The following is a 26,423-nucleotide window of genomic DNA, read 5'->3' as shown; positions in this document are numbered from 1 at the left end:
CACCTGGCTTCTCTGCCTCTTCTCCTCTCCCCCGTCTCTGAACCTCCACTCTGAGATGCTGCTTGCCTCTGGCCAGTCACGTGGCCAAGAGGATGTGAAGAGCGGGGGGGGGGGGGGGGGGGGGGGGCGGGGCGGGCAGAGCAGGGGGCGGCGCCTAGCTTCACGCAGCCACACAGCTACGGGAATGAATTCTTGCATTCCGGAAGCGCACATGGCAGGGGGGAAACGGCGAGGCCCCAAAACAAGGCTGCGGCTGCGGGAAGCACAGTGAAGACCGTGGACTTCGACCCTCGCTGGGCTCAGCTCTGTCCCCAGCCAAGCTGCGGGACCCTGGGCTTCCCCTTCTCCGAGCTTCAGCTTCCCCATCTGTAAAATGAGGACAAACACAGTGCCTTCCACCCCTCACCGAGTCAAACACGCAGCTACTACACGGTCTGGCAAGCTCTCTCCTGGGAACCTACCCCGAAGGATGGACGACAGGTCAACGGGAAGCCGACAGGAAGCTGTACCCGGATGTTCACAGCGGCTCTGTTCAATCACCCACAAGCTGGACAAGGCCCAACGGTCTGTCCGCGTGGAGACGAATGGATAAGGAAATGCGGTCTACCCATACGACGGAACAGCATTCAGCCACACACAGGAACGAGGCGCTCGCGCTACAGCACAAACCGACCGCGAACGCCTTACGCTAAGTAGAAGCCGCCAGTCACGAAAAGGCCAAATGCTGTATGTTTCCATTATACGAAATGTCCGGAGCAAACGAATCTATACGGGGAGGAGACAGAGGAGCAGCTGCAGGGCTGGGGGAGGGGAGGACGGAGGGAAGGAGGGTGACTGCTTAATGGGCACAGTGTCCTTCTGGGGGGATGAAAACGGTCTGGAACTAGACGGTGGTGATGACTATCGACGTGTGATTGTACCACGTATCGATGACTACAGTCTATGGTTGGCGTACTTTACCACATTAGAACAATAGGTCCTCTGCATGGCCTTGCAGCGCATGGAGATCAGCCAGAGGATGCGAGCCGCTTGTCACCGTGACCGCCAGGCCACGGGACGGGCACAGGTTAGACGCATCCTCAGGAGATGGTCATGGGATGGACATGGGGGACGCCACGGCCGCGGTGGGGGTCGTGGTGAGAATGTCCCCGGAGGTCTGGCTTGGCAGGCTGGGTGCTGGAGGGACCTACCACTGCCATGACAAACCAGGAAACCGAAGCCGCTCGGAGCCCTGGAAATCAGCCCCAACTCAGTCAGTCACACATTTGAGATTCTCCCTAAAAATCTTGCAGACGAATCCCACTGGTAATCAGTCAGCACAGGTTTCTAGGAGCCGATTTACCTGAAACTTCATCATCTAAGAATACAGACAAGAAAGTGACCCCGGTTTCCTCCGCCCCGGATCCTCACTCACGTCCCCTCCTGTCTCTGGAAAACAGCCGTCCGTTACCACCGCCCGCTCAATCACGTGATCAGCCAACGGCAGATTCCCTTGATGAGCTGCATCGGTGCACTTATGAAGAGCGATGCTAGACGGAAAGGCCTTTCGAAAGGATGCTTGAAGATCCAACGCCAAGTCACAAAAGCACGAGGAAGAACTGCTTGTAGAATCTGACTTCAACTATGCAATAAACGGATTCACAGACTCGGGGAAAACAAGAAGCTAACCTGTTAGTGGTGATGCTCTCTGGCGGTGGGCCGGCAAGCCTCAGTCTCTCTCTCTCTGTCTCTCTGGTATAGAGTGGGATGTCCACAATAGACATATATTAAACCCAACCCTCCCACCTTCCCCTCCTCCCCCCCGCCCCAAATAAAAGTTTGAAGAAAAGGGAACACCAAGCAGAAAGCTTTCTCTGAAAGAGATTTTAGGAGTAATTTAGCTGAACTCCTTCACTTCGAGCTATAGAACCAAGAAGCAGAGGGGTCAGTGACTTGCTGACCCCTGCTATATGCACGGCCCTTGAGAAACAGCTCTGAGCACAAAGAGACTCCTGCCTTCCCAGCTAGAATCCCGGCAGGAGCAGGAGCCTGCGGGCGATCACGGGTGGACACCGTCCACTCACTCGCGGGGCTTCGCTAAGTCACAGGTTTGCGCAGAGGCAGAGAAGCCAGCAGCGCGCACGCGCCTCAGCACCGGGTCCGGGCTTCAGGACCTCGGCCAGCTCCCGGGGCCTCGGAGGACCTGCATTTCTCACTCTCCGATGCGAAAGGGAAACTAGATCATCTTTAAAGTCTCTTCCGGGGCAAGGAAAAACTATTCTGACGTCAACAAGAATGTATACCGTGCCAACCAGGGAAATCGCCTCGATGCTGCAGAGTGACCAGTTTTGTCAGAGGTCCCAAGGTCATGGGCCACCCCACCCCCAGCAGAGGGAGCCGCCAGCACGCCCAGGGGGAGGCTCAGGGCTCACGGTGGCGAAGGCCATTAGGACACGTCTAGGAGCTGCCCAGAGATGGCAGGAAGACCTGGCACGTGCAGAACCAGAGCGAGGCAGAGTACGCAGGGCACCCGGCCGCACCGGCGGACGGCGGAGGTCCGCCTTCCCGGGGGCCCTGAATGCGAGCGCCGGAGACGGGGCTCCACCCGCCGGCCACACAGGGAGCGCCTCCGGGACAGAAAGTCAGCGGGCGTGTGCTTCAGGAAGATCACAGCGGTGGGGACGAGGGGCTGGGGGCGGGCAGGACTTGGCAGGAAGAGGCAGGTGCCGTAACCCAAGCGAGAGGCCACGCGGAAGGCGGGGGTGGCTGCCCACCTCCCGCCCTGAGTCCAACGCAGAGCCGCGTGGTTTCACCATGTTACAGGCGCCCTCCGCGGGGCTCAAGGGCGAACGTCGCAAATCCTCGGACTCGAGACATTCTCACGCTGTAGACAGCTATCTACTGAGGTATTCTTTTTCTTGTTGATTAGTCAGGACTTTTCATACATTAAAGACATTAATTCCTTTTTATGTATTTCACTAATATTTTCCCGAGTTTGTCGCTTACCATTCTTAATGCTGTTTTTTAAATGTAAAGTTTCCAAATATTTGTGTACTCAGAAATCCATGTTTTTCCTCCATGGTTTTCCTCGTGTCATAAAATATTAACCTATAGTTCCTTCTTACAAATTATTTTATGTATTTAGATTTTTAAGCTGATGAGGAAATTTATCTTTAGTTTTCTTCCAAGAGATCCAGGCAGTTGCCCCCAAATTTATAATAACATTCTTTGTCCATTAATTTGAAATACCGTTGTATCTCGTTACATATACATAAGCTTAGATATTCTATTTTGTTCTGTTGATCTGACTTTCTTGCAGGAGCTGAATACTGTATTCATGTAGCTTTATAATTTTTTGATACCTCTAAGCCAAATGCCCCCACTTTACTCTTCATTTTCAAAATCTTTTCTAGTTTCCTAAATTTATGTTTTCAAGTGAAACTTGGATGGATTTGATCTCTACTCCAGCCCCACCCCAACTCCACTAGAATTCTCACTTTAAGCGAATTCGGTGACATCGTAATCGGTTTAAACGTCTCTCTCACACTTCGATCTGAGACCTTTACTCTCCCGTGCGTGGCACGGTGCCCGGACTTTTTCACGGGCATGTGCGACTAACGCAAGCAGCGGCAGTAGCATCCGGCACAATCTGGACCCCAGCACCCAATGCCCAGACAGTGCGGTGTGGTATTTTTTCCCTAACGAGGAGCATCTACTCATCCGGGAGACAGAAAGGGTAAGAAGGCTTTGCGAGACGAAACGGCAAGCCATTGCCGGGACCGCCTCTTGGCTGACAGTCGTCAGCTGCACCCTTGGGAAGGTGGCGGGAACCGAAGGGGCCAACGCTGTCTTCCGAGTGTTGCAGAATCCCACCTCTCAGGGCACGCCGGGTGTCTGCCCTGTGAGTCCTTCACGGCGGGATGAAACGTTGGGGGTGCGTCTGCCTCAGGCCGGGCTGCTCCCCTTCCTGTGGTCATGCTCTCCTGGTACAGCGACGTTCTCCTTGCAGGGGCCCAGCCAGCCCTGGCCCCGGCACACGCAGACACCGGGGAGAGCCTGGCCTCGCCCGGCCGAGCATCTCCGTGGGGCCGGGCACTGTGCTGGCGGCCAGCGGGCCTCGGTCCGCATCCAGCCACCAGTCAAGCCGGCTCGGCCTGGAGTCCCATTTCCGGCTGCACGTTTTGGAACGTCCCTCCTCCGTCTTTAACAAAATCCTTCCTTTAAGGCCCAACTGGATTCTCACCTCCTCCAAGAAGCCACCACCCGCTCGGCCGACAGAGGGCGTTCTCTCCTGCAAGCATCCACAGCACACACAACCTGTATTTCCCAGCCAAAAAAATTCCATCACGGCTGCTGTGCATTTCCGGCCTTTGGCTTCTTGTTTAGTGCATCGCATCGGGGGAGGGATGACGGATGATGGGCTATCTGGGTCTCCAAGCCGCCCAAGACCCCTTCGCCCCCTAGACCCGTGCACGGGCCTGCCTCACACTCTGGGGGCACCTGCCTGGCCCCGTGGGCATGTGAGCCCGGGGCCCTGATGCACACGGGACATTCGCTGGCGGTCATCACGGGTCACCTGCAGAGCGGCGCTGTTCACGTGTGTACGTGGTAACAGCCGCCGACATGACTGAGCGCTTCACACGCATCCACCCGTTCGCTCCGACCGCCGCCCTACGAAACGGGGGCTCTCGTTACTCCCATCACCAGCGAGGAAGCCGAAGCCCGGGAAGGAAAGTAACATGCACGCGGCCGCACGCGGCTGGTGGAGGGGCAGGGGTGCAAAGCCAGACCCTCGGGTCCGAGCACCTGCGGTCCCCACGACACCAGAGGGCCACTATGGATGCACGCCACGTCTTCCCACGCGACGGTCGCCTCCTCGAAAGTGGTCCGCAGCTCACGGTCACCTGGCTCCAACCCCCTGCTCCACTCCACACCTGCACTCACGGGCTCGCAGCCAGAGGAGGCACCTCTTCCCCAAGACCTGCAGGTGGCTCATCTCCGGCCCCAGGAGGTGGCCCGGGCACGGAGGGAGGCGCACGGATACTGATTAAATGAATATTCTCTGACTTTTATTACAACCACGAGGCCATGAGGCGACGAGTCGCCTCCCCCACCGAGACGCAATCACTGCCATTGATGACAATTGGCTCAATCACGGGACAGCTACCTGCTGAGCGCACCTGCAGTGTAAGGCCGGCCGGGGACACAAGGGCGCGCCAGACGTGCCCCGCCCGCCGGGAGCTCGCAGGTCAGCCAGTGGGACTGCCTGTCTGCACCTGTGTGCCCCACGTCCCCAGGCTGTCGGCGTGCTGCAGCGGGACCGATTTTGTTTCCATTCCTCTGGGGGACGAGGATTTGGCTCTGCGAGGGGCGTGGGGCCCTCTGCCCAACAGCAGGGCCGTGGAGCCAAAGCACAGGGTTCAAATCCTGGTCCTAACACTTACCAGATGTGCAGGGAGGTGCTCCCACAGCTGGGCCCTGATGGCGCCTGGGACCCCGGATGTCTGGAGGGTGCCTGCCAGGTTAATGCTGAACACCTGCCTCCCTTCTGGGGGCCTGGAACCTCGGTACGCGCCAGGCAGAGTGTGCCCAGGTGCCCAGCCCCTGACAAAGCCCCTGGCACGGGGTCTCTAACCAGCTCCCCGGGTAGACGACACTTCCCTGGCTTGTCACAGGTCAGTGCTGAAGGAATCAAGCGTGTCCTGGTGACCCCAGGGGCAGAGGACCCAGGACGCTGCACCTGGGTCCCCCGGACTCCACACACGCGCCTCTCCCCTTTGCCGACTACGCTCCGCATCCTTCCTCTGCAACACGCCTTAGCCATCGGCACGGCCGCACGCTGCGTTCCGTGGGTCCTCCTAGCGAATCATCGAGTCTGGGGGCCGGCTGGGGACCCTGACGCACCAGCCACGTGACCTCACGCCAAGTCCTTGACCTGGTGCGCCTCATTTTCCCCATGCACAAAACGAGGGTGATCTTGAAATAGAACCTACCCCCCAAGATAGGGGTGAAGATCACATGATATTCAGCAGATGCAGATTACCTAGAATGCCGGGCACCCGGCGGGGGCTCACGGAACCTGAAACGCGCTTCGTGGTGAATCGACGGGTGCGCGAGGCGGCGACTGCGTGAGCTGCGAGTGATCGAATGGATGCCCGGAAGTGGAAAGTGCCGGCGGGCGCGGCAGAAGCGGGGAGACCTGCCTGCGGACCGCGGAGCCCCGGGACGGCCTGGGAAGACAAAGCGCGGCCGCCAGCCGGCCCGGCGGCGAGCGCTGAGGAGCCGCCAGGGGGGCGGGGACACAGCTGACCGGAAGCGCAGACAGGCGTCAGGGTCGCGACTGGCCCGCCCTGCCCAGGTGGAGAAACAGGTGCTCGGCATACACCTCATCCAGGAAACTAACCGGATAGGCTCAGGCCACACTTGGGGGACCCCACACTGCCCGGATCCCCAGCCCGGGTGCAAGTCTGGGCTGCCAAGGCCGGGGCGGCCCCTCCCCTGGCTCTGAGGACAACAAGAGACCCCATGCCACATGGGTAAAAGGACGCACAGGCAGGAGGCGGGGTCGGGTCAGACACGTCCTCTTACCTTTACCTTCTCTTCCGCCGTTATGGAGAAAAGCGCTTTTAGCTGCGTTCTGTTCTGGAAAAGGGAACAAGAAACACAGGGAGTAACACTTGGTGTGTTTCCGGCCCACTGAGCCCGGAGCCACAGCAGGCCCTTGATCGCCGGGGGTGCGGAGCTCGTGGGGTCTTAAAGACCCTCGGGGGAAAGGTCTGTGGAACCCGAAGCTCCTTCTCTCTGGAAGGCTGGCGTGAAACCCTAGCAGGAGTCTCCAGAATCGCTGAGCCAGCAGGACGCCCTGCTGTGAAACGCTGGGGGACAGGGGGCTGGGGACAGGGGACGGGGGCTGGGGCTGGGGGACGGGGGGCAGGGGGCAGGGGACAGGGGGCGGGGGCTGTGGCTGGGCCCTGGGGGCAGGGGGCAGGGGCTGGGGGCAGGGGACTGGGGGCAGGGGGCGGGGACAGTGGTCGGGGGCTTCCGCCCCGGCTCCTTAGCGGCCGCGTGCATTTCATTCTCTGCACCTCTCTCTCCCTCCGGGTCATCACCCCCCCCCGCCCCCGCGTGTCCTGACTCGAGCCTAAGCAGACAGGAGCTCGTAGGGCGCCACAGAGCTGGTCTTCACCTCTTTGCAAGACACACGCCCTCACCCGTTTGCCACCCAGACTTCAAGGCTGGAGAGACAGGTGTCGGGTCGCGGCGTGAAGTCGGAACCCGCGGACCGAGGTAGACGCAGCGATGGTCTTACAAGGCGGGCTCACGCAACGCTGCGAGGAGCTGAGGTGAGCTCCTCCTTCTAGGTCCTGTCTCGCGGACCTCCCTATAGAGCTGGGGTGCACACGCGTGCGCACGCGTGTTAGTGAAAGCAGTCTGCAGGCCGAAGCCCGGCGCGTTTCCAACAGGGCCCTCCTCGCGCTCGGGCGTGAGAAGGTGGTGGCCGTTTCTAGCCCCGGCTCCGCCGCTCCACGTGATTCTAAAAAGCCGGAACCCGAGGAGATCTGGCGGGAATCTCCCTGTTCCTCTCACTTCGCGGGTCGGGGCGCTGAAACCCAGAGACGCTGCGTGTCTTTGTGGTCGGCGCGGCCGCGGGTCCCCAGGCTCTGATGCGGCAGACGCCGCCGGCGCACTACCCTGAGCCCCGCCACCCTGTGCGGCGGGGCAATCCTTTGACTTCCCCATCCGCGGGGTGAGCCTTCTCTCGACTGACCGACACTCAGGCTGGGGGTCTGATCATTTTCAGCCCCCGATGCACTTGACCCGACTTCATTAGGTCGCTGGTTTGTTCGCTGAGTCATGCGACAGCGACTGAGTGCCTACTATGTGCGGAGCTCTGTTCGCGCCGCTGGGAAGGCAGCTGGGAATTGGACCGATGGGGTCCCTGGCCTCACGGAGCTGACATTCTAGGGGGGATGTCGGGGGTTACTGGGGCGGGGGAAGGGGCACTGTCAGCATGACAGACAGGCAAGGCACCAAATGAAAGTAACGAGTCCAACACCCCACCCCCAGCCCCGGCAGAGACGAGGCAGAAATCAAGGTGGTGGGTACCGGTGACGAGCTCTCGAAGGACAGCAGGGCAGGCAGCAGCAGGCGCACTCCACTCCCGATGCCTCCGGCCTCGAGCGATGCCGTGTAGCTGACCGAGAAGGCGTCTCCGACTGCTCAGAGAGAAGGCACAGGCGAGTCACGAGGGGGGCTTGGCCACGCAGCCGCCCGTTAGCCGTTAGTGGGGAGGGTAGCTGCGAAGCCTCTGCTCTGGGGCCCTGGTTTTCCCCTGGAGGGGCTGTGGGCAGGTGGGAGGAGCCAGGAGCCCCTTTCTGCTCCGCCCCTTTCTGCTCCTGGCTCCCCTCCCCCATCCGGCACTGCCTGGGACTAGGCGGTCAGGCTCCCAGCGCGGGATGTATTCAGCTCTCACTCTCAGGAAATCCAGAACCTTTTTGTTTTGTTCGGAATCTGGTCTGGATCTGTTTATTCCCAGCAATCCCACCCATACGGCTAAGGAGGAAGCGAGTCTTTGCAGGACTTTTGAGCCTTGGTGACAGATAGCACTAACTACCACTTTGACAGCTCCAGTCCAGGGCCTGGAGAGGGCAGTGAAGGTCCCCTGGGGCTCACATAGAGTCCCCACCTTCATGGCCTCTACTTGAACCTCGATTGCTGAATTATAAAAATTCATTGTTTGCATTTAAGGGAGAAGCTCGGAGCCCTCCTTAATAAGATGTCGGGACCAAAAACACCTGCTCTCCAAAGAAGGGACACATCCAGTCAGACCCCAAGGTCTCGTGCCCAATGACAGTCACTCACACTGCCATCCCAGCCCTAACTATTCATCTATTTGGGGGATAAATCTGCCTTTCGTAAATACAGAACGGGATTGCACAGTATGTATTCTTGTGTCTGGGTCTTTCGTTGAGCACACGTCCTTGGGGCACACCTAGGTGGGCACATGGACCACGACTCCCTTCCTTTTCACTGCCAAGTAATAGTCCACTGTGTGGCTACACCGCATTTCCTCTACGTGACACTCTTTTGTGCCCCTGAACTTGACAGACTTTTTAAAAAGTGAGGCGTGTGAGAAACTTGACGTGCAGCTAATCCGGCTTCTGAGACAAAGGAGCCCCACCCTCCTGGCCACTGGAAGAACCCCCCGTCTTCCAGACACCAACAGCTGTCCAGGAAGATGGTTTACGGAATTTTAAATGAAGTGACTTTAAACTCCAAACTTACAAGGGCAAGAACCTTGGACTCCTATTTTAGTTTATTTTGGGCTTGAATATATTTGAATTTCAATTTGTAGGGGAATCCCTGAGATTTCTCATTTCTCCCTAAGAATCTGCAAAAGGGGGGTGTTGGCAGGTCCTCGTGGGGCATTTTATGAGGCTAAATTCTGGGTTGTCCTTTCATCGCAGAGCGAAATCCCTGATGTGCCTCGTGGGATAGCTCGGCTGGAAGGGACCCGAATGGGGATTAGAATTCCCAGCCTTGGGCGCAGAGGAAACTTTGGGTTCATTTCAATAACGGAAGACTGAATCATTCCCAAAGCCTTCGCGAGGCAGGACAAACATCTCTTCTACCGCCCAGCAGTCCCGGAAGGACACACATGGGGGGCAGTCAATGAGTGGTTTGGGGGAGCAGGGCTGCCATGAGTCCTAACCAACGGCTCTCCTTGTCCCCCAGGGGACCAGCGAACTTCAGGTTAACACGAAGCCCAGTGGGTTTAGAGAATGAACCGGCAGAGACCATCAAGGGACGCTTGTGCCCACCGCCCCGGACATTGCTGTCCATGAGTGTGGGCGCCCACCCCGCCCGTACCACAGCCGGCCTCTCCCTGCCCCCGTCTCTCTCAGCAGCACCCCTCGTCTGACTGGCAGACTTGGGGCGCGTTGCCAGTCGGCCCCACTTCCTCGTGAGAGCCGCCGGCAGACAGCACGGCGCCTGCGGGGCTGGGGACGCCGGCTCGACATGCGAGCAGGTGCCAAGGCCCGTCCAGCTCTGCGGGTCGTCAGGGGCCACATGACGTCACCTCAGCTCGTCCTCCGGCTGTCTTCGCCTGTGACAGGGGTTGTATTTCAGCCCCGACGTGCTCTAGCGTGCTCCAGTTCTCAACGTACCGAGACCCCAAATGAACGTAAGGCAAAGAGGAGAAATGAGCACCGAGCCCACGGGGCCGCCGGAACTCCTATTTTAAAAACCCTCAACGTTTTCATTCTACGTTTACATAACGATGAATCTGAGAGAACAAAGGTAAGGAAGTAATGATAACAACAATTAAAATGGCGCCGGAGGGGGTCGTTCTCGCCGGGAGTACCCCGGCGCCGGGATCCGAGTCCCTCACGGCGTCTGCAGGCACGTGCACCCCGCTGGCCCCCGGATGGCGCCTGGAGCCGCGGGGAGAACGTGCCGCTCTCGGCGACGTGCGGCGGAGGGAACGGAGACCCCCGGGGCGGCCGGCTCGCGAGGCCCGCCCAGCGAACGCGTCGGGGGCCACCGACCTCGCGGGCCCGTCATCTCGTCCCTAGACCCCGGAGTCTGTGACACGACGGGTCATTCGGGTTTCTAGTTATCCACTTATTCTTTGGGGAAATACGAGTTTCTTGCCCTCTAGGTTGAAAATCGATGTCATATCCCTTGGCGCACGGCGCGTTCACGAACAAACGCGATTCGTGCAGATGCAGCCACGGAGGCAGAGGCAAGGCCTGGACGCACATAACGACGGTTAGTGACAGGAATTAAAGCAGCCGCCGGGGGCGGCCGGGGTGGGGACTGAGGCTTGCCATCCCCCGGGCAGGCCGGGTGCCCGGTCACATACCGCGTTCAACCTCCACGATGGCTGTAGCGGCCACCGATACACACGTGGGTCGTCTGAAGCTCAGAGCGCTTCAGTGCGCTGGAGGCCGCACAGCCCCCCGGCGGCCAGGCTGGGAGTCAGGGCCAGGTCCGCGCGGGACCCGTCCGCGCTCTGCGCCTGGCCGCACGCTCTGCCCTCTGACCTCGAGCCCCGGAATCGGGGGTTTATTCTCACATCACGGAGGGAAGGGCCTGGTGGCCACTTGGCTGGGGCCGATCGCCGCAGCTCTTATGGCGTCATTTACACCAGCGCCAGCGAAGAGGTCGCCGCGTGGGGGCCAGGTCCACCGGCAGCTTCCGTCACCATTGTGGTGCCGGGGAGGGTTCTGAGGCCTCACGGCAGGGGGGGAGGGACATGATCCATGAGCACCGCGCGCCAGGCGCGTGGACGTGGATGGGTCAGTACAGGCGGCGGGTCGTGAGAGGCGCCGGGCCACGGCGGTTCGGGGTGCATGAGGGGATCGGACTGCCTGAGGCTGAACCGCGGCCTGGACCGCCTGCCCTACAGCCTCGGGCGAGCTCCCCAGCACCCCAGCCTTGTCATCTGCGGGGGAGACAGCCACTCTGAACGAAAGGGGTCTCACCCTCCCAGGCAAACTGACAATTCTGAAGTCAGAATAACAGCTGCACCCGAAATTAGCTTAAATCTGCTTAATTAACCAATAACAACTCACCCCAGGAAGCACGCCTCTGAACGCAAACCGTCCAGGGAGGCCACTGGGAACCCAGCCCGTCAGTAGGGCGGGCGCCGTGGTGACCACGCGGGCACGTGTCACGCTGAGGTCCTGGGCCTGCTGTCAGGGCACCCCCGCCTCTGTCCAGCACACCCCGGACGAGCTCTGCACGTTACCGAGTGAGGGCAGGCGGTTCCGGTGACTGGTGATGGACACACTGGCGTTCCCCGTCACCCGCGTCTTTGTTCGTGTTTGAAATGTTTCATGACAAAAATTAAATCTTATCTAATTAGAAAAAATATATACCTCCCCAAATCCTGCTTCTCTCTAACTTTTCGGTCACAGACATTGATCGGTTCCGACACCCTGATTCTGCCGTGAGGGCTGAGCGCGTGAACGCGTGAAATGTGTGGAAGAACATGCCTGCTGCACGTCACACGCTCCGGGCACGTCACACGCTCCGGGCACGTCACACGCTCCGGGCACGTCACACGCTCTGGGCACATCACACACTCCGGGCACATCAGCCACACGCTCCGGGCACGTGCCCATCGCTGCCCCTGCCCGCCACGGGACACGCTGCCCTCACCTTGCAGGAACTTCCTCCTGAAAGCCTGGAACCCCGCCGCGGTCTTATTTCCCGGCGACGCCCTGATGGTGAGGCCGGTGACGTTGTCCAGCAAGACCAGATCCGACAGGTTGGCCGCGTCCGGCGTCTGGCTGTTGTTCACCAGCAGACGCACCTGGGCCGTCTGCACTGCGCTCTGGTCGGACACCTGGGACAGGACGTGACACAAGGGTACACTCGCGGACGTGAGCAACCCCCCAAAACGATGCCCCCGCCTGACTTGTGCGCGTCCGGTCTTCAGGAGGAGGAGGTACACGTATGCATGCGTGTGGGCACACACGCGTGTGCACGCACACTCATTATTCCACGCACATGGCAGAAAACGTCTCTCGGAGGCCATAGGAGGCCATTCGGTCTCACGAAGGTTCTGAGAATTTATCAGGTCTGGTTTCAAAGGCCCCAGGAGAGTTTTGACTCACACTTGCCAAGCTGTTGCTTGGTGACAGTTTCAAAGTAACTGGGACCCTGAAATGCAGTGAAATCTTTCCTGCAAAGCAACTTCGGAGAAAAAATGTCCAAGCACAGAACACAGTCGGGTTGGGAAGATCGTAACAATTAGGGTCACCAAGAAATGGCTCTTTCTCACCCTGTTATTTTGCAAATTTGGCCCCAGAGCCCCACCCAGGGCCTCTGATGGCCATCTGGTCTCCATGATCGCCCCGAGCTGCTCTCCCGACCCCCGGCCAGTCTCCCCGTTCAGGTTCTGCTGGCCACGTGTCTGACTGCCTTGGCTGCTGGAAGCCACCCAGCGGCCCAACACCTTGACTCCCCGCCCAGCCTCTGCAGCCTCGCCCTGCTCCCCTCTCTAACATATCTGCCAGCACGCCTGTCTCCCCTTCACCCCGAAAGAGATGTAGGAGGAGCTGGAGGACAGAGAAGGAAGCCACGCACGTCCTGAGGGGAACGTGCCCAGCGGGAAAGCACTGAACTTTGCAGAACTCCGTGCGCAGCGCACGGCCGCCTACGTGAGCAGGCGAAGAGGAAGGTGTGTGTGTGTTTACATGCAGCTGCACACACATACACACTCGTAACTGCACGTGCATGGTAGAAAACGTCTCCGGAAGGACACGGGACAAGCAGGCAGCACTGACCGTATCCGGGAAGGGGAACAGGACAGCCGGGGGCCTGGGAGAAGACGACGGCTGTGCAGTAAAGGGTTAACTCGGCAGGCGCGCGCTGCCCAGACCCTGCACGTTCCAAAGAAAGGACCGGTCCTGGGCCAGGTCCTCTGACGACTTGGAATGCCATGCCTGACTAGAGCATCTTTATATACCCTTGACCCCGGGCCACACCCAGGCGTCCATACTGACACTGTGATTCATGGTGGGGCCTTGGGTGGCCTCAGGAGGGGCTGGAGGTAGTGTCACGGAGGGCAGCCGCATGGGTCCACGCCTGCACGGCTGACCCGCAATAAAAACCCCGGCCGCCGAGGCTCGAGTGACATCGCACGCGGCTGCTGGGGAAATTAAACGCCGTCCACACGGATCCACCGGGCAGGGGCAGCGGGAGGCCGTCACCCCGATCTCCGCCCGCGTGCTCCCCTCTGCCGGCTGTGATTGGCATCCTCCCGCTGTAAGAAACTGTACCCATGGCGGTTCCGCTGAGCTGTTAGCCCTTCCCGTGAATCGCAGAACCCAACGGGCGTCTCGGGGACCCCCCCACAAGGATAATGCGAAAGCCATCTCATGGGATTAGAAAGGATTAAAGACCTATAAGACATTAAATACTTTTTTTAAAAACTGTCAAGCACCACATCAATGTTGAAATCTGAGACGACATGGATCCTACTGTCTCCACCATTCTAAATAATCGCAGTGGATTTCCACTCACGGCAATTTCATTGTTACCCAAAAATCTCAGTCCTGGTGTTGTGATACCACATGGATCGCCTCATCACTCAGGCCTCCAGACTCACACAGATCACCCCGACATTTGTCAGATCATTAATATATAATCTCAGTAATACGTGATTTGGGCAAAACCCAAGTATTTCCCCTTCAAACATAAGCCACCTTTGAACACTCACCACTGCACATTTCTGAAAAATCACTCCACTCCCAGAAGTTCCTTGAGCGTCTCCAAACTGCAATAAAAGATAGAAATTATTAGGAAACAAAAGAAATATATTGCACGCTACACATATTTAACAAGCATGCAAGATGAGCTTTTACAGGAGGGTGGAGAGATTACTTCTGCTCGTCTAGGAACTGCCTTAGGAATCGTGAAGGTTTTTTTAAAGAGTATTCAACGGATTGAAACCTAAAACCGATGAGCAGAGAAGAACGTGGATGTGCGGAGCTTCTTCCTGGTCTGGGGGTACACGTGAAGACACCCACTGTCTCGGGGGCCCAGCAAACCAGGGCTGACACTTCGGCAAGAGGCGCGTGAGCAGAACCGTGGAGAAATCCTTTACTGACCGCTCACACCCGCCCTGCGCCCCCTCCGCGTGTTGGCCGACGGGGTCCGCCAGGCACACGGCGGTGATGAGTGGACATGGCTCGCACGCAGTGCGTGTGGCGGCCTCCCGTGAGCTGCCCCCATCATCGACGCAGGGGATCTGCCCAGGTTTGCCCCGCCCCACCCCTGCGCTGGCTCCAGATGCTGGCCCCCCATTGCCCCTCAGTCATGATGAGCTCACTCCGCCCTTGCCACATGCCCCCGACCCCAGGACGCGGCCCACACAGCACGGATACCGACTATCGTGCCCTGAGTCACAGACAAGGCAGCACTCGGTGACGCCGGCGATCATGAGAGTGGCTATTCTTTCCCAAGTGCCAGGCGCGCACCTAGTTGCCTTACGCACAGGAATTCCACTGCCCCCATTGCACAGATGAGGGAACCAAGGTTCGTGAAGCTTAGCTCGCCTGCCCAAGGTCGCACGGGCAGGAAGCCTGGGTTCCAGTCCAGCCCGTGCGACCCCACACCCTACGGTTCTTCCACGGAGCACGTCCTCCCCCCGCAGCGTGCCCCTCCCACGGCACAGAGGGGTCGCTGCGAACATGCCGACACGTGCCGCAGCGGGAGCTGCCCAGGCCTCCGCCTGCCACCCTCCCTGAGCGGCCCTTGGACGTGCCGGGACCCCACGGAGTCTTGGGGAGCCCTCGAGCCGGGACCTGGGCTACGATTCTAATCCTCATGCAGCAGCCTGCAAAAAACCATCTAAGACGTACAGTTTTAGAGCAAATGCACGAGGAGAGTGACCGGCGAGGAGGTGCTGCCCGTGAGCCAAGGGCGTCTCCATTCTCCCATCTGCTCAGGCCCAAGTTTTCGGTTTCGTCCTTGGCTGCTCCGTCTCGCTCAGCCCACACCCGCTCCAGGCGAATCCCGCGGGCCTTCAGAGCATACCCGCCATCCCACAGCCTCTCGGCGGCCACTAAGTGCCACGCTCCAGTCCACCTGGTCTGCCCCCTGGTCTCCCACCTGCCTCTTCTCTCAGTCCTCCGTGTCCACCTCTGCCCTCTGCCCTCACACCACCTGCAGGGGCGCTTTACTTAACAAGACGGGTCAAGGCGTGCCACGTCCCTGCTCCCATGGCGCCCGGCTCACTAACGGCCAGAGCCCTGCCCCGTCGCCGGCCTCTCCTGGTCTGGCCCCTCCTCATCCCTCTGGCCTCGGCCCCTCCCGCTCCCCGCTGCCCTCTGCTCCGGCCACACTGGCCTCCTCGCTGGTCCTGGACCACTCCGAGCACACCCCTCGACAGGCGCTCACCCTCAGCAACACGCAGCCGCACAGCGGCCTGCAGACGAGGCCGCCCGGGGCTCACCCCAGGAATGGGAAGGTGGAGGGCGGGGGGCCTGATGGCCGCAGGCCCTTCCCAGAGGATACTGCCTCGTGGTCTTTGCAGGGACTCCACGCCGCCGTCTTCCCGGGAGGCAAAAGTCCACCGGAAGGTCCTGGCCTTGGCGTCCCAGAAGGAAGAGCGTGCGCAAAGCGGGCGAGGCCAGGCGGGCGGCGGGCTCTGAACCCCGGGGCCAGAGCAGAGGGCTGGCGCTTCTGCAAAGGGGCCCGAATCGGCCCACTACAGGCGGCGGACCTTAGGTGGCAGGCGCCCGTGGCAGGACCTGCAGAAATGTCCTGTCACGGTACGTTTAAAAGCTCAGTAAACCGACACAGTACTATTCTGTCTTCTCTAGGGAAAACCTAAGAATTCATCATGGCAAGTGAGCAGAATCTCTTTGACTAAACCTAAAAGTCTGTAGGAAGAGTTAGCAGGTGCCCTGGGGCCTAACCGAGCAGGAGGAAGAGGCAAGGTGACCAGTTTGGGTGGCTGGGGAGGGGAAATCTTGGGTGACAGCCAGAGCTCTGTGCCTGCCTCTCCTAGTTTGGGACCCCGGAGGGAGGGGCAGGGTGCGTGGGAAGCGGCTGAATCCATCAGCCAGGCCAGGGCACTCAGGCACATCTCCCGCGGGCGATCCCAAGTGGCCTTTCGACAACCGCCGGGGGAGGTGGCCCCTGTGAGTTGCTCTGCGTGCACGACCCTACCTCACTGTCACCCCCACCTCGGGTGTAGACGCCGCAGTGGCTACGGACCAAGAGACGGAGGCCCAAGCGGTGGAGCGACTCGCCCTTGGGCGCAGAGCCGCAGGGCCGCAGAGCGAGCCCGCGGCCACCTCCCGCTGTCACCCCCTTCCCCTTTCGCGGGAGTCTTCTGCCACAAGCGGGATCCCCCAAGGAGCGCGCCGCGCAGCGAACTCCTCGGATCCTGCGCCCGCTTTCTGAAAATTTCCCCAACTCCAGGGGGCCTCCCGCCGCGGGCTGAGCCAGACCCGGGACTGGGGGCGGGTCCTCACCTGCGCGGTGCGCCCGGGCGCCGCCACCGGGGCCGCGGGAGGGTCCAGAGGATCCTGCGCGCCGCGGGGACGCCGGCCGGGCCCCGGGCCCGAGGGGAGCCAGCCTCCGCCCCCGGGCCCAGGGGGCAGCGCCAGGGCGGTGGCCAGGACGCCCCCCGCCAGCACCCACGTGGCGCGCCCCGGGACGCCCGCCCAGCCCATCGCCCGCCCAGGACGGGCGACCCCAAAGTGGCTGGCGCTGTGGAGTTGCGGCAGCTTCCGGACCCCAGGCCCGCCCCGCCGCCGAGCATGCTCAGTGCGAGCCGCCGCGGAAAGTTTTTCTGGAACAAACACCGGGAGCTGAGGCTTGACGGGCCCGGAGGCCGCAGAGGACGCGCGTGGGAGGGAGCGGGAGAGGCTGGCGCGGCCCGCGCCCGGCGGCCACGCCTGGGGCAGCTCGCGCCCCTCCCGGGGACTCGCACTTACCTGAACCTGATGGGTGACTCCGCTACTCCCAAGGATTTTAGGGGCTCCAGGTGCCCCTCCACTAAGTGCCTGCTCTGTTCTCCAGTAATCGCGGCCCACACGCCCCTTCTCCAGGAAGCGGCTGGAACCGGGAGTCTGCCCCAGCCCACCAGCCCCCTTCAGAAGAACTGACAAGCATTTGGAGAGGCAGGATCACGTGTCCTGGAGAGCCTGGAGGGGACCAGACAGCAAGAGAGGGATGGAAGGGACACTGGCAGTTCAGGGGCAGAGGGGAAGGCGACTCTCATTACCCACTGCGTTGGGTTCAGCAGGGGTGGGTACGGGCCGCCTGAGACCTTGCTGCTGGGGATCAGCCCCTGGACCTGCCCAGGCATCTCTGATACATCGGAGGGCCCAGGTCGGCAGGCCAGCCATTTTAGGATGTCTCTGGGGAACCGGAGAGGGGGAGTTAGTGCCTGGAGCCAGGAGGCAGCAGCTGAGCAAACCCTGAGCTCTCCGTGGGGCCAGGGCTGTGCCTTGCCACGGGGAGAAGAGAAGAGGAAGAGAGAGAGAGAGCAAGGCCCGGGAGGTCACTTTCTCTGCTTCCGCCAGCTTCTGTGGGCCCTCAGTGATCACCCCACGCGTTCTGTGGGGAGAGGGCCCCTGTCTGCAGCCTCCGGCCAGGAAGCCTCACGCCTGTCAACCCCGTCTTCCCCCACCCCTCCAAGGACAGGCCTTCCCCGACTTGACATAGACAAGTGATGGGGTTTGGGAATCTGAGCATTTATTAGCAAAGCTTCTTATACAGGGTGTGCTGCTCTTGGGGGTACTTTGCAGCAGGCCAAAGGCTAAATGCTAGCATAATACTGGAGCATACATTCTATTTGACAATGAGCAACTTATTAAAGGATGATTTGAATAGAATATTTGTATCATAATAAAATACAAAGAACACTAGCTTTAAAACAAAAGCTTGAGTAACCAAATAGCCAGCAAAAAGCGTGAGCTGCAGGTTGCTGCCCCTGTGGACACGGGAGCCCCAGAGATGCTTCTGAGGAAACAGTAAGAACCACAGCATAGCAGAGCGGGAGCCCTGAAGCCACACGCAGGTGTTAACATCTGTCCCATTTCCGCGTGGCGACACCTCGGCGGGTCCACCTCTCCTCTCTAGGATGAAAACACTAGAAACTTGAGCCCTGTCCCAGTTAAGGACACAGAGCCCCTCCCTGTCTAAGCAGATCCCATGTACCCTGCCCCAGCCCTCCAGGGGATTAAGCTCCAAAGGGTAGAGGGGTGTTTGTGTGTGTGTGTGTGTGTGTGTGTGTGTGTGTGCGCGCGCGCACACGTGTGCACGTTCACTGCTGTACCCCCAGCATCCAGGACAAGAGTTCGTTGCTCAATAAGTGTTCGCTTTGCAGAAAGGGCAGGTGCTGGACTCATCTGCGGTTTACCTCCCTCCCCACAGCCCTGAGATGCTCCAGGCCTGGACCTTGTCTGCGCCCCTGCTGGCCTGGCGCTGGTGGATCAGCGGGTTCTCTGTAAATGCTGAGCGAATGGGTGACCACTCCCGGTCTCGTTTCTAACGGCGGCCGGCTGGACCGATTTCCCTTCATGCTGGCTTAGAGGAAAGCCCCGACGGACCAGCATTGAGGCGGGAGTCCTAAGGGGGGTTCCGAGGCAGCGGTGGACCGCGGCTGCCCAAGGATGGCCATGGGCAGCGGCTAGGAGCAAGGCTGGAGTCGGGCCTGCGTTGGGTCCCCTAGCTCGGCCCGCAGCTCCCTCGCCGAAGCGTGGGTGGTTAATAACACGCGTCCCGCATCAGAGAGGGCGGCCGAGGACGGCGACTGAGCCTCAGGCTGAGCGAGCGTGAGCGCTCCAGAAACGTAGGGCGCACACTCCCCCGTGTGGCCCGGGCGCCCCTTCCTGGCCGCGTGCAACCCGGACTCCTCCGAAAGCCCACCTCCCCGAGACGCGCGCCGCTCGCGGGGCATGCTCAGCGCAGGGGCGGGGCAGGGGCGGGGGTGGCTCAAAGTTTAGGGCGGACGACCCAGGCTCCTCCCTCCGGCCTGCGCAGCGCAGGGGCCTGGAGCAAAGCCGCGGGAAGGAGACTGCGCAGGCCGCCGAGTCGGCGCCGCGCGCCGCGCCCCAGGCCGGTGGGAGCCCCGCGCCCCGCGTCGCCAGCCTGGCGGGGGCGGCGGGCGGGGGGCGGCCGGGCCGCGGTCTGAGCGCCCCCCGATGGCGCGCAGAGGGGCGGCCTGCGGGAGCGACGCGCGCCTGCTGCTGGCCCGGGACGCGCTGCTGCCCGCGCCCGCGCTGCTGGCCCCCGCCGTGCTGCTGGGCGCCGCGCTCGGCCTGGGCCTCGGCCTCTGGCTCGGCTGCCGCGCCCGCGCGAGGCTGCGACACCAGGTGGGTCCCCCGACCGGGAAGTCGGGGTGTGGGGCGCACAGGGCGCGGGCCTCCTCGCACCCCGGGGTCGGGCTGCGAGCCCCGCCCTGTGTCCACTGGCGCGTGATCGCGGGCCCCCCTTCTGCTCCGGGAGGGGCTGGAGACAGCGATTTCAGAGGGAGGCGGCCGAGTGACGAAAGGCCGCCGTCCTGGGTTCGCCCAGCAGTTCCTGCTCCAGCGACTCCTCCGCCTTGTGATGCAGACAGCGCTGACGCCCTCCGGGCCTCGCTTTTCCCACCTGTAGCACCGGGGCTTGGACGCGAAGCCGGCAGAGGCCCAGCTCAGCCCCGTGGGCAGAGCGCCGGGGATCCCCAGCCGGGTGTCCGCTCCGCTGCCTGGCCGCGTGGGCCACCTAGCTAGCCTCTCCCGCGCCCCAGCGGCTGCACGCGGATGCATGCGTGCCTTCATTCACTGGTCCCTGCAGTAAACAAACGCCCCTGGCCTAGGGGCTTAGAAGCCACATCTATGGGCAGGGTAGACCCCGTCCTTGCCCCTGGGGTGGGGAGGGGGGCGTATTCACAGCCTCCGGAAGGAGAGGGACAGGTCACAAGTAAACATTTGACGGTCGCACAGCCTCTGGAGCTCTGTGATTGGGAAAGGGTAATGTCAGCACGGTACGGAGTGCCCACTGAGTTCTTGTACTCCGAATGTTTTGTTTATACTGTCCTGTTCTTATTTTGTGAATGTCATATTTTCTCATCTCCGGGGGATTTATCGTTGTTTTACGTTTTCTTCGCCCTCACGCAGTGTTCATTTTTTGCTTGTTTTCCCCCTTTGTTTGTTTTGGGGCTTGTTTTTCATATTCGAGTCTGATATCAGGTGGCTAGTGACGCTTGGCCTCCCTTTTTAACTGGGGAGCAGAAAAACGGATCATCCCCCGCGGGGTGGATGAGGTTTTTCTCTTGGAGTCTTTACTGTAGGATGATCCGACTGGGTCCTCCCCTGCAGAACCCTTGTCCCGGGCGGCCATGACTGCTGAATGGATAACCCCCTGACCTCTGGCTTCATCCTCTGCCCCTCTTGTCCCCACCCAGGCTGCTCCGGCCACACAGACGTCCCTGGACCCACTGGGCACGCTCCTGTCCCAGCCCTGGCCGTGCCCTTTCTGTGGAAGGCTTGTCCCTGAGATATCTGAATGGCTTACTGCTCGAATGCCATCTTGTCCGAGAGGACTTCCCTCTCATCATTCCCATTCCCCCATTCTCTGTTATTTTTTGCTGTAGTACTTGTCACCTCTGACATACTATGTATCGATTTCATTGTTTACATTTCCCTTCCGTCACTAGAATGTAAGCGCCAGGAAGGCAGGAGCCTTGGTCATTTTGTCTATTACTCTTTGCAGTGACAGTTGACACTTAATAAATGTTTCGCTGTAGTTGCTGACCAACTCAGTGACAACAGGGTGATATTTCTTCAGTTCAAAAATTATATGCAAAAAAAAGAAAAAAGTTATATATATATATGCATGAACAGCCAGTGGTCAGGGGCTTGCTAAGTGACTCTGACACAATAGGATTTCAGATACAGTTGATAATTACGTTCACTGCAAACGAATGCCGCCCCTGGGGGAAATAGGTTTCTGCAAGACTCTAGTTAACAACATTGTTATTAATCCTTCAATACAGAGCCTTGCCGTATGTGTGTTTCTGTTTAAAGACACCTTATTTAATACACATCGTTGATTCATTAGCATTGAACCCACGGCCAACGATACGGTCACTCATGGCTCAAGGAAGCTCATCTCACCCCTGCATTTTCTCTGAGCACAGCCTTCCTGCGCTTAGACACACTAGACAGCCCCGCAGCACTGCACGTAGGGGTCATTGTAAACAACCGAGGCGCCTACGAAGAAAAGTACAAGAACGCGAATGGCACACAGCAGAGCTGGAAAAGTGCGCTTGTTTGCAGTGTGCGAGCCGAAACGAGAGGGCGGAATGTCCGCCTGCTCCGGCTCAGTTGGAAAAGTGTACTTTGGACAACTCGGATTTTTAGCCGTTCTGCGTGAGTCCAGGAGTGACCACAAAAGCGAAAGCGGCCCGGGTGTTGATTTGGGGGGGGGGTCACAAATAAATTTTAGCGAGTCGGCAAATTTGCAGTATCGACGGACACATCGTGAGGACCTGCTGCCGTTCACGGTAGATCCGTCCTGTAATTTACGGTAACCCGAAATATGTTCGTCCGATGATGTTGTTGGAAATAACAGGAAAATCAATGCTGATGCGCCGTTTCCCGAGTTGCGCTCTCACCCCCAGGGAGCTCACAGAGTCCCAGGGGCCACTGACCCGGAAGCACCACGGGGGGGGGGGTTGGCCCACGTGACCCGGAAGCACCATGGGGGGGGTTGGCCCACGTGACCCGGAAGCACCATGGGGGGGTTGACCCACGTGTGGCCGCCAGGTCCTGAGGACGCCCTGAGATGGGACATGGGGGCTTCTCGGGGGGTGGCACCCGGACAGTCGGATGTGTAGTCGCCCAGGTGGGAGGCACACAGAGTCCCCGCGGGAGCACAGGCACGACCCTGCGTGACTGCCGGGCCGGCAAGGTGATGGCTGCAGTCCCGGGACACTGGGCTGGCTGGCATCAATGTGTCACCCCGCCCCCACCACACACACACCTCCGCCTTTTTATTTCAGGAAGATGACGCTCAGCGTCTGCTCAAGACTTTAGAGTCTAGCGTACAGACCCCCTCGGAGACCAGCTCCCCACCCAGGCGGAGGAAGAGAGAAGCACGGACTTCGAAGGCCGAGGAGGCGCTGGACGTAAGCCGGGCGTTCGGGCGTGCTCGCCGGGGTGCATGTCGGGTGCCCTGGTCCCACCGGGGACATCCGTCGTCCCGACGAGCCTCTGACAGACCTTATGTCCCAATAGGCTTCCGTTTTGAAGGATTTACATACAGTAAAAGGCATTGATTTTAAGTTTCCAGTTTGATGAGTGACAGGTGTATGTAGCCCTGTGACCGGTACCCCAGCCAGGAACAGTCCCTCACCCCCAGGAAGCTCTCCAGCGCCCGTTTCTGGTTCACACCTCCCCCCTGCCCTTCCAGAAGGTGATTTCCGGCACCGTGATCGGTTCCGCTGTTGTAGAATTTTGTGTCAGTGGAATCACGTGCTAGCTTTCGCCGTATTCCCCGTACGCCCTGCTTCTGAGGTCTGTCCGTGTGGTTGTACCTGTCGGTTATTCATCCCTCTGATCGCCCGGTCGCCGTGGGGGTGCGCCCCGGCTCGGACGTTGTCCAGGAGTGAGGCTGCTGTGAGTGTTTGTGCGTAAGTTAGTTTGTTTGTTTTCATTTTGTTTTATTTCTTTTAAATAAATACGAAGTAAACATCTAGGAGTGGGACTCCCATGCCTCTGACGGAGGCGGTTAAAGACGGATTCTCCTGGTACCTTCCTTTCCGGCCCCCCACTCTGCCCAGCTCCAGCCCCGCTGGGGCAGCACTTCTCAGGGGTGCTCCACGGACAGGGAGAACGTGTCCTCCAAAGGTGCGATATTTGTAGTCGCTTCCTGGTCCCCAGAAAGTACTGTAAACTCCAGTCATTCAGCCTCGATTGCCCAGAGGTAAATGTAGCTATTTAGGCAGGTAGGCAGGCAGATAGGTAGGAGGGTGGAGAGAAAGAGAGATTGTGGGGAAAGGGCAAAGATTGAACCAAGTTTCTTTTTCAGCACCTACTGGGTGCCAATCATTGTCGCATCTCATTTTGAGTAATGTGGAGACTCACGTGTGAATCTCTCTCGTTCTCTCAGCAGCTGCAGGAGGTAGATCTCATTTCTATCTCCGTTTTCCAAGTGAGCCCGGGGCTCAGGGAGACGGCTCACTGACCCGAGCGAGTCGCGTAGCTGAGACTTGAGCCTGGGGAAGGCTGCCTCCCCCACACCTCACAGCCTCGGACCCTCAGGCCAAGTTCAGTCGCCTCCACTTCCCGCGGAAAGAAAGTGGGCTGCGTGTGATAAAACAGCTTTCGCCAACAAGTTTTAAATCAAGAGGGGAAGCTTCTGGTTCCGCTCAAAAAGCAGGTTCCCAGCATTGCCCCTGTGACTTCCCAAGGATCCTGGAGACAGAGCTTCCCGCTGCCGCTGCCCCGTCCCATGCGGGCCGGGCCCCCGGGGGAGGATGTGGGCGACTCGGAGCTGGGCGGAGGGGTGGCCCGGAGGCGAGCCGGCGCCGTCCGGGATGCGCCCCGTGCGTCGGGCACATGCTCCTGCCTCTCTGCGTCCGGGGTCTCGTCTCCCCACGTGTGTCTGCGTGCGCATGCGCGTCGGCGCTTCTCTCCGCGCGCATCTCGGGGCCCGTGCGCCCGCGCGATGCCCGTCTCGCTTCCTCCCCCTTCTCCTCGTGCATCTCTCTCCACCCTTCCCACCCCTCACTCTGCGTTAGTAAAATTCTGCTCACGGACATGAAAACACGTCCACGCGAAAACTTGTGCACGAACGCTCACGACGACCCTATGCACGGTAGCCAGGATGTGCAAACCGACATGTCCGTCGGCCGGCGAAGGGGTAGACGAAGTGCGGATGGGCGTTCGGCCCCGCCGCAGCACCAGCGACCCTCGCACGTGGTCGGCACGCCGAGCGACGCCTGTCACCATAGACCGCGTGCTGCAGGGTTCCAGTCCCGTGCACTGTCCCGAGTGGGTGAATCACGGAGAGGGAAGGCGGGCCGGCGATCGCGTGGGGTGCGGGCGGAGCCGGAGAGATGAGGCCGCCAGCCGCGCGATTTCTTCTCGAGGTGATGAAAAAGTTCTAGAACTGACCGTGGTGATGGCTGCACTTATCCGTGACTGGACTAAAAATTATCAAGTCGCACACTTTACATCAGGGGTCCCCGGCCCCCAGCCGTGGACTGGTACCGGTCCGCAGCCTGTGAGGAACCGGGCCGCACAGCAGGAGGCGAGTGGCCGGCGAGCAGCAAAGCTTCGCCTGCGTCTGCAGCCGCCCCCCAGCGCCAGCACCGCCACCTGGGCTCCACCCCAGATCCTCAGGCATTAGACTCTCACCGGAGCACCGGTCGCTGATGCCACAGAGGTTGGGGCCGCTGCTTTACATGGTCGAATTGCACGGCACATGAATCATATTCATCGAAGCCATTAAAAACCAACCCTGCTCACACCGAGGGTGGCCTCGGATGTGACGACGACCTTACGACACTGGCTTTGGGATCCAGGATCCTGGAACCCACTTCCAGCTCTGACACCTGTTTGCTGTGTGATGTGGGGTGGGAAACATGACCCCCCTGAGCCTCAGGGTTCCCAGCTTTGCTACGACAGCAATGAGGCCAGCTCCCCGGGGCTCCCTGTGAGTTAGCTGTGGACATTCCTGCCACCGAGTAAGTGCTTAGTTGACGTTTGCAGGGGGCCAAGTCTTTCTACCTCCCCCCTGGGCTAATTTTTCTACCCAGTAATGTTTTCTCTGCTAACTATTTGGCTACGCCGAGCCGATGCCAATTTTCAAGCTAATAATTTCCAAGAGCTCAGTTAAAGATCTGCCTGTTCCAGTGACTGACTCACCCCAACGCTCCGCCCCCTGCAGACTGAGCTAGTGAAAGTGCGGACTGGACCGATTTCGACAGGGCAGGTGGAGCTGCGGCGCCCATCGCTGATGCACCGCGAACCGAGGTGTTTTTGATGCGTGCCATTTTTTGCACGAACTCTGTTTTGATAAGTAGCTCGCCTCGGCCAAAAGCAGACAGAGAATTCCAGAAGGCTCTGGGGCGTGCCGCTGCCCAGCCTGGGTTCTCTCCATCCTGGCCCCGTGCACTGCAGGTGGGGGAGGGGTGGCTCCCCTCCTCGAGTGTTTGCCAACAATGCCGTGAAGTCGGTGCGTGAAGTAGCTCCCCTTCTCCTGCAAGTGTGCATTAACGCATTTTCTGAATAACCGCGTTGCTTCGGCTAAAGAAGTTTTACACTGAGGCGTGCGCTGCAGCCTGCTTTCTAAATAACTGCGTTGCCGCCGGGATCAGGAGCAGCTCTGAACTGGAGAGCTGTAAAGAACCTCGCATGGTGGCTCCTGTTCACGGAGCAGAAACCCGTTCGCCGCCTGGACCCCGTGCCGAGTGCTCCTGGTCCTTCGTCCCCTGACAAAGGCCACGAGTGTCATCGGGGCCTGTCCTGGGGGGCACTGCAGTCCGCAGGTGGACGGGAGGGAAAAGCCGTCCCGCCTGGAGGCTCGCGGCGTGGCTGGCGGCGAGTCGGCGGCCGGACTGGCCTTTGCCGCGCAGCCCCGGGCTTCCGGCCCCCAGGTCCCACCCCGCACCTCTCGGGGGACCCCGGCATCTCCATCCTTTCACGTGAAGTGCCGTTTTTGCTTGGCGTCTCCGCTTTCGAGGACGAGCTCCTGGAAGGCAGGGGCCGTGCCTCCGGCTCGCTTTCCACCCCTCTCACCGTCTTCTGTTTTCACCTCTGTTCGTAAGAAGTTTAAAAATGCGCGGCCCCCTCTGCTGGGAGGTGCAGGCCGCGCGGCCACACAGGCCCGTGTGCAGGCGCCCCTGCGCCCCGTTCCTGGGCCCCGCTGTCCTGAAGCTCGTCAGTCGTGTGTGAATGGGACCGTCCACACGCATTCGTACT

General features: G+C 60.0%; 2 protein-coding genes across 11 annotated transcripts in view; one reads left to right on the top strand and one right to left on the bottom strand.

The window, feature by feature from the left end:
* Positions 1–17,232, bottom strand: part of EVC2 (EvC ciliary complex subunit 2) — a 60,725-nt gene extending 43,493 nt beyond the window's left edge. Inside the window, exons 1-5 of one of the 3 annotated variants that reach the window (XM_036227492.1) lie at positions 16,977–17,232; positions 14,213–14,269; positions 12,148–12,334; positions 8,086–8,195; positions 6,568–6,621 (exon numbers count right to left, since the gene is read on the bottom strand). In XM_036227492.1, the coding sequence (XP_036083385.1) occupies positions 6,568–6,621; positions 8,086–8,195; positions 12,148–12,334; positions 14,213–14,269; positions 16,977–17,177 (609 nt within the window). In that variant the 5' untranslated portion in view covers positions 17,178–17,232. The remainder of the gene's footprint in view (positions 1–6,567; positions 6,622–8,085; positions 8,196–12,147; positions 12,335–14,212; positions 14,270–16,976) is intronic. The other 2 variants (XM_036227490.1, XM_036227491.1) reach the window with 2 other exon arrangements.
* Positions 17,233–19,553: 2,321 nt separating this feature from the next.
* The window catches only part of EVC (EvC ciliary complex subunit 1), a 46,335-nt gene continuing 39,465 nt past the window's right edge, over positions 19,554–26,423 (top strand). For 2 of the 8 annotated variants that reach the window (XR_004953023.1, XM_036227484.1), the window contains exons 1-2: positions 19,563–19,826; positions 22,499–22,624. Coding sequence is in view for 5 of the 8 variants with exons in the window: in XM_036227484.1 (XP_036083377.1) it covers positions 19,656–19,826; positions 22,499–22,624 (297 nt within the window). In the remaining 3 variants the exon portion in view is untranslated. Of the gene's footprint in view, positions 19,827–22,498; positions 22,625–26,423 lie in introns of all 8 variants that reach the window. The other 6 variants (XM_036227483.1, XR_004953022.1, XM_016161237.2 and 3 more) reach the window with 6 other exon arrangements.

The sequence above is a fragment of the Rousettus aegyptiacus genome, unplaced genomic scaffold, assembly GCF_014176215.1.
Source record: "Rousettus aegyptiacus isolate mRouAeg1 unplaced genomic scaffold, mRouAeg1.p scaffold_m13_p_10, whole genome shotgun sequence".
Lineage (NCBI taxonomy): Eukaryota > Metazoa > Chordata > Mammalia > Chiroptera > Pteropodidae > Rousettus > Rousettus aegyptiacus.
This window is presented reverse-complemented; position numbering and strand designations above follow the sequence as displayed.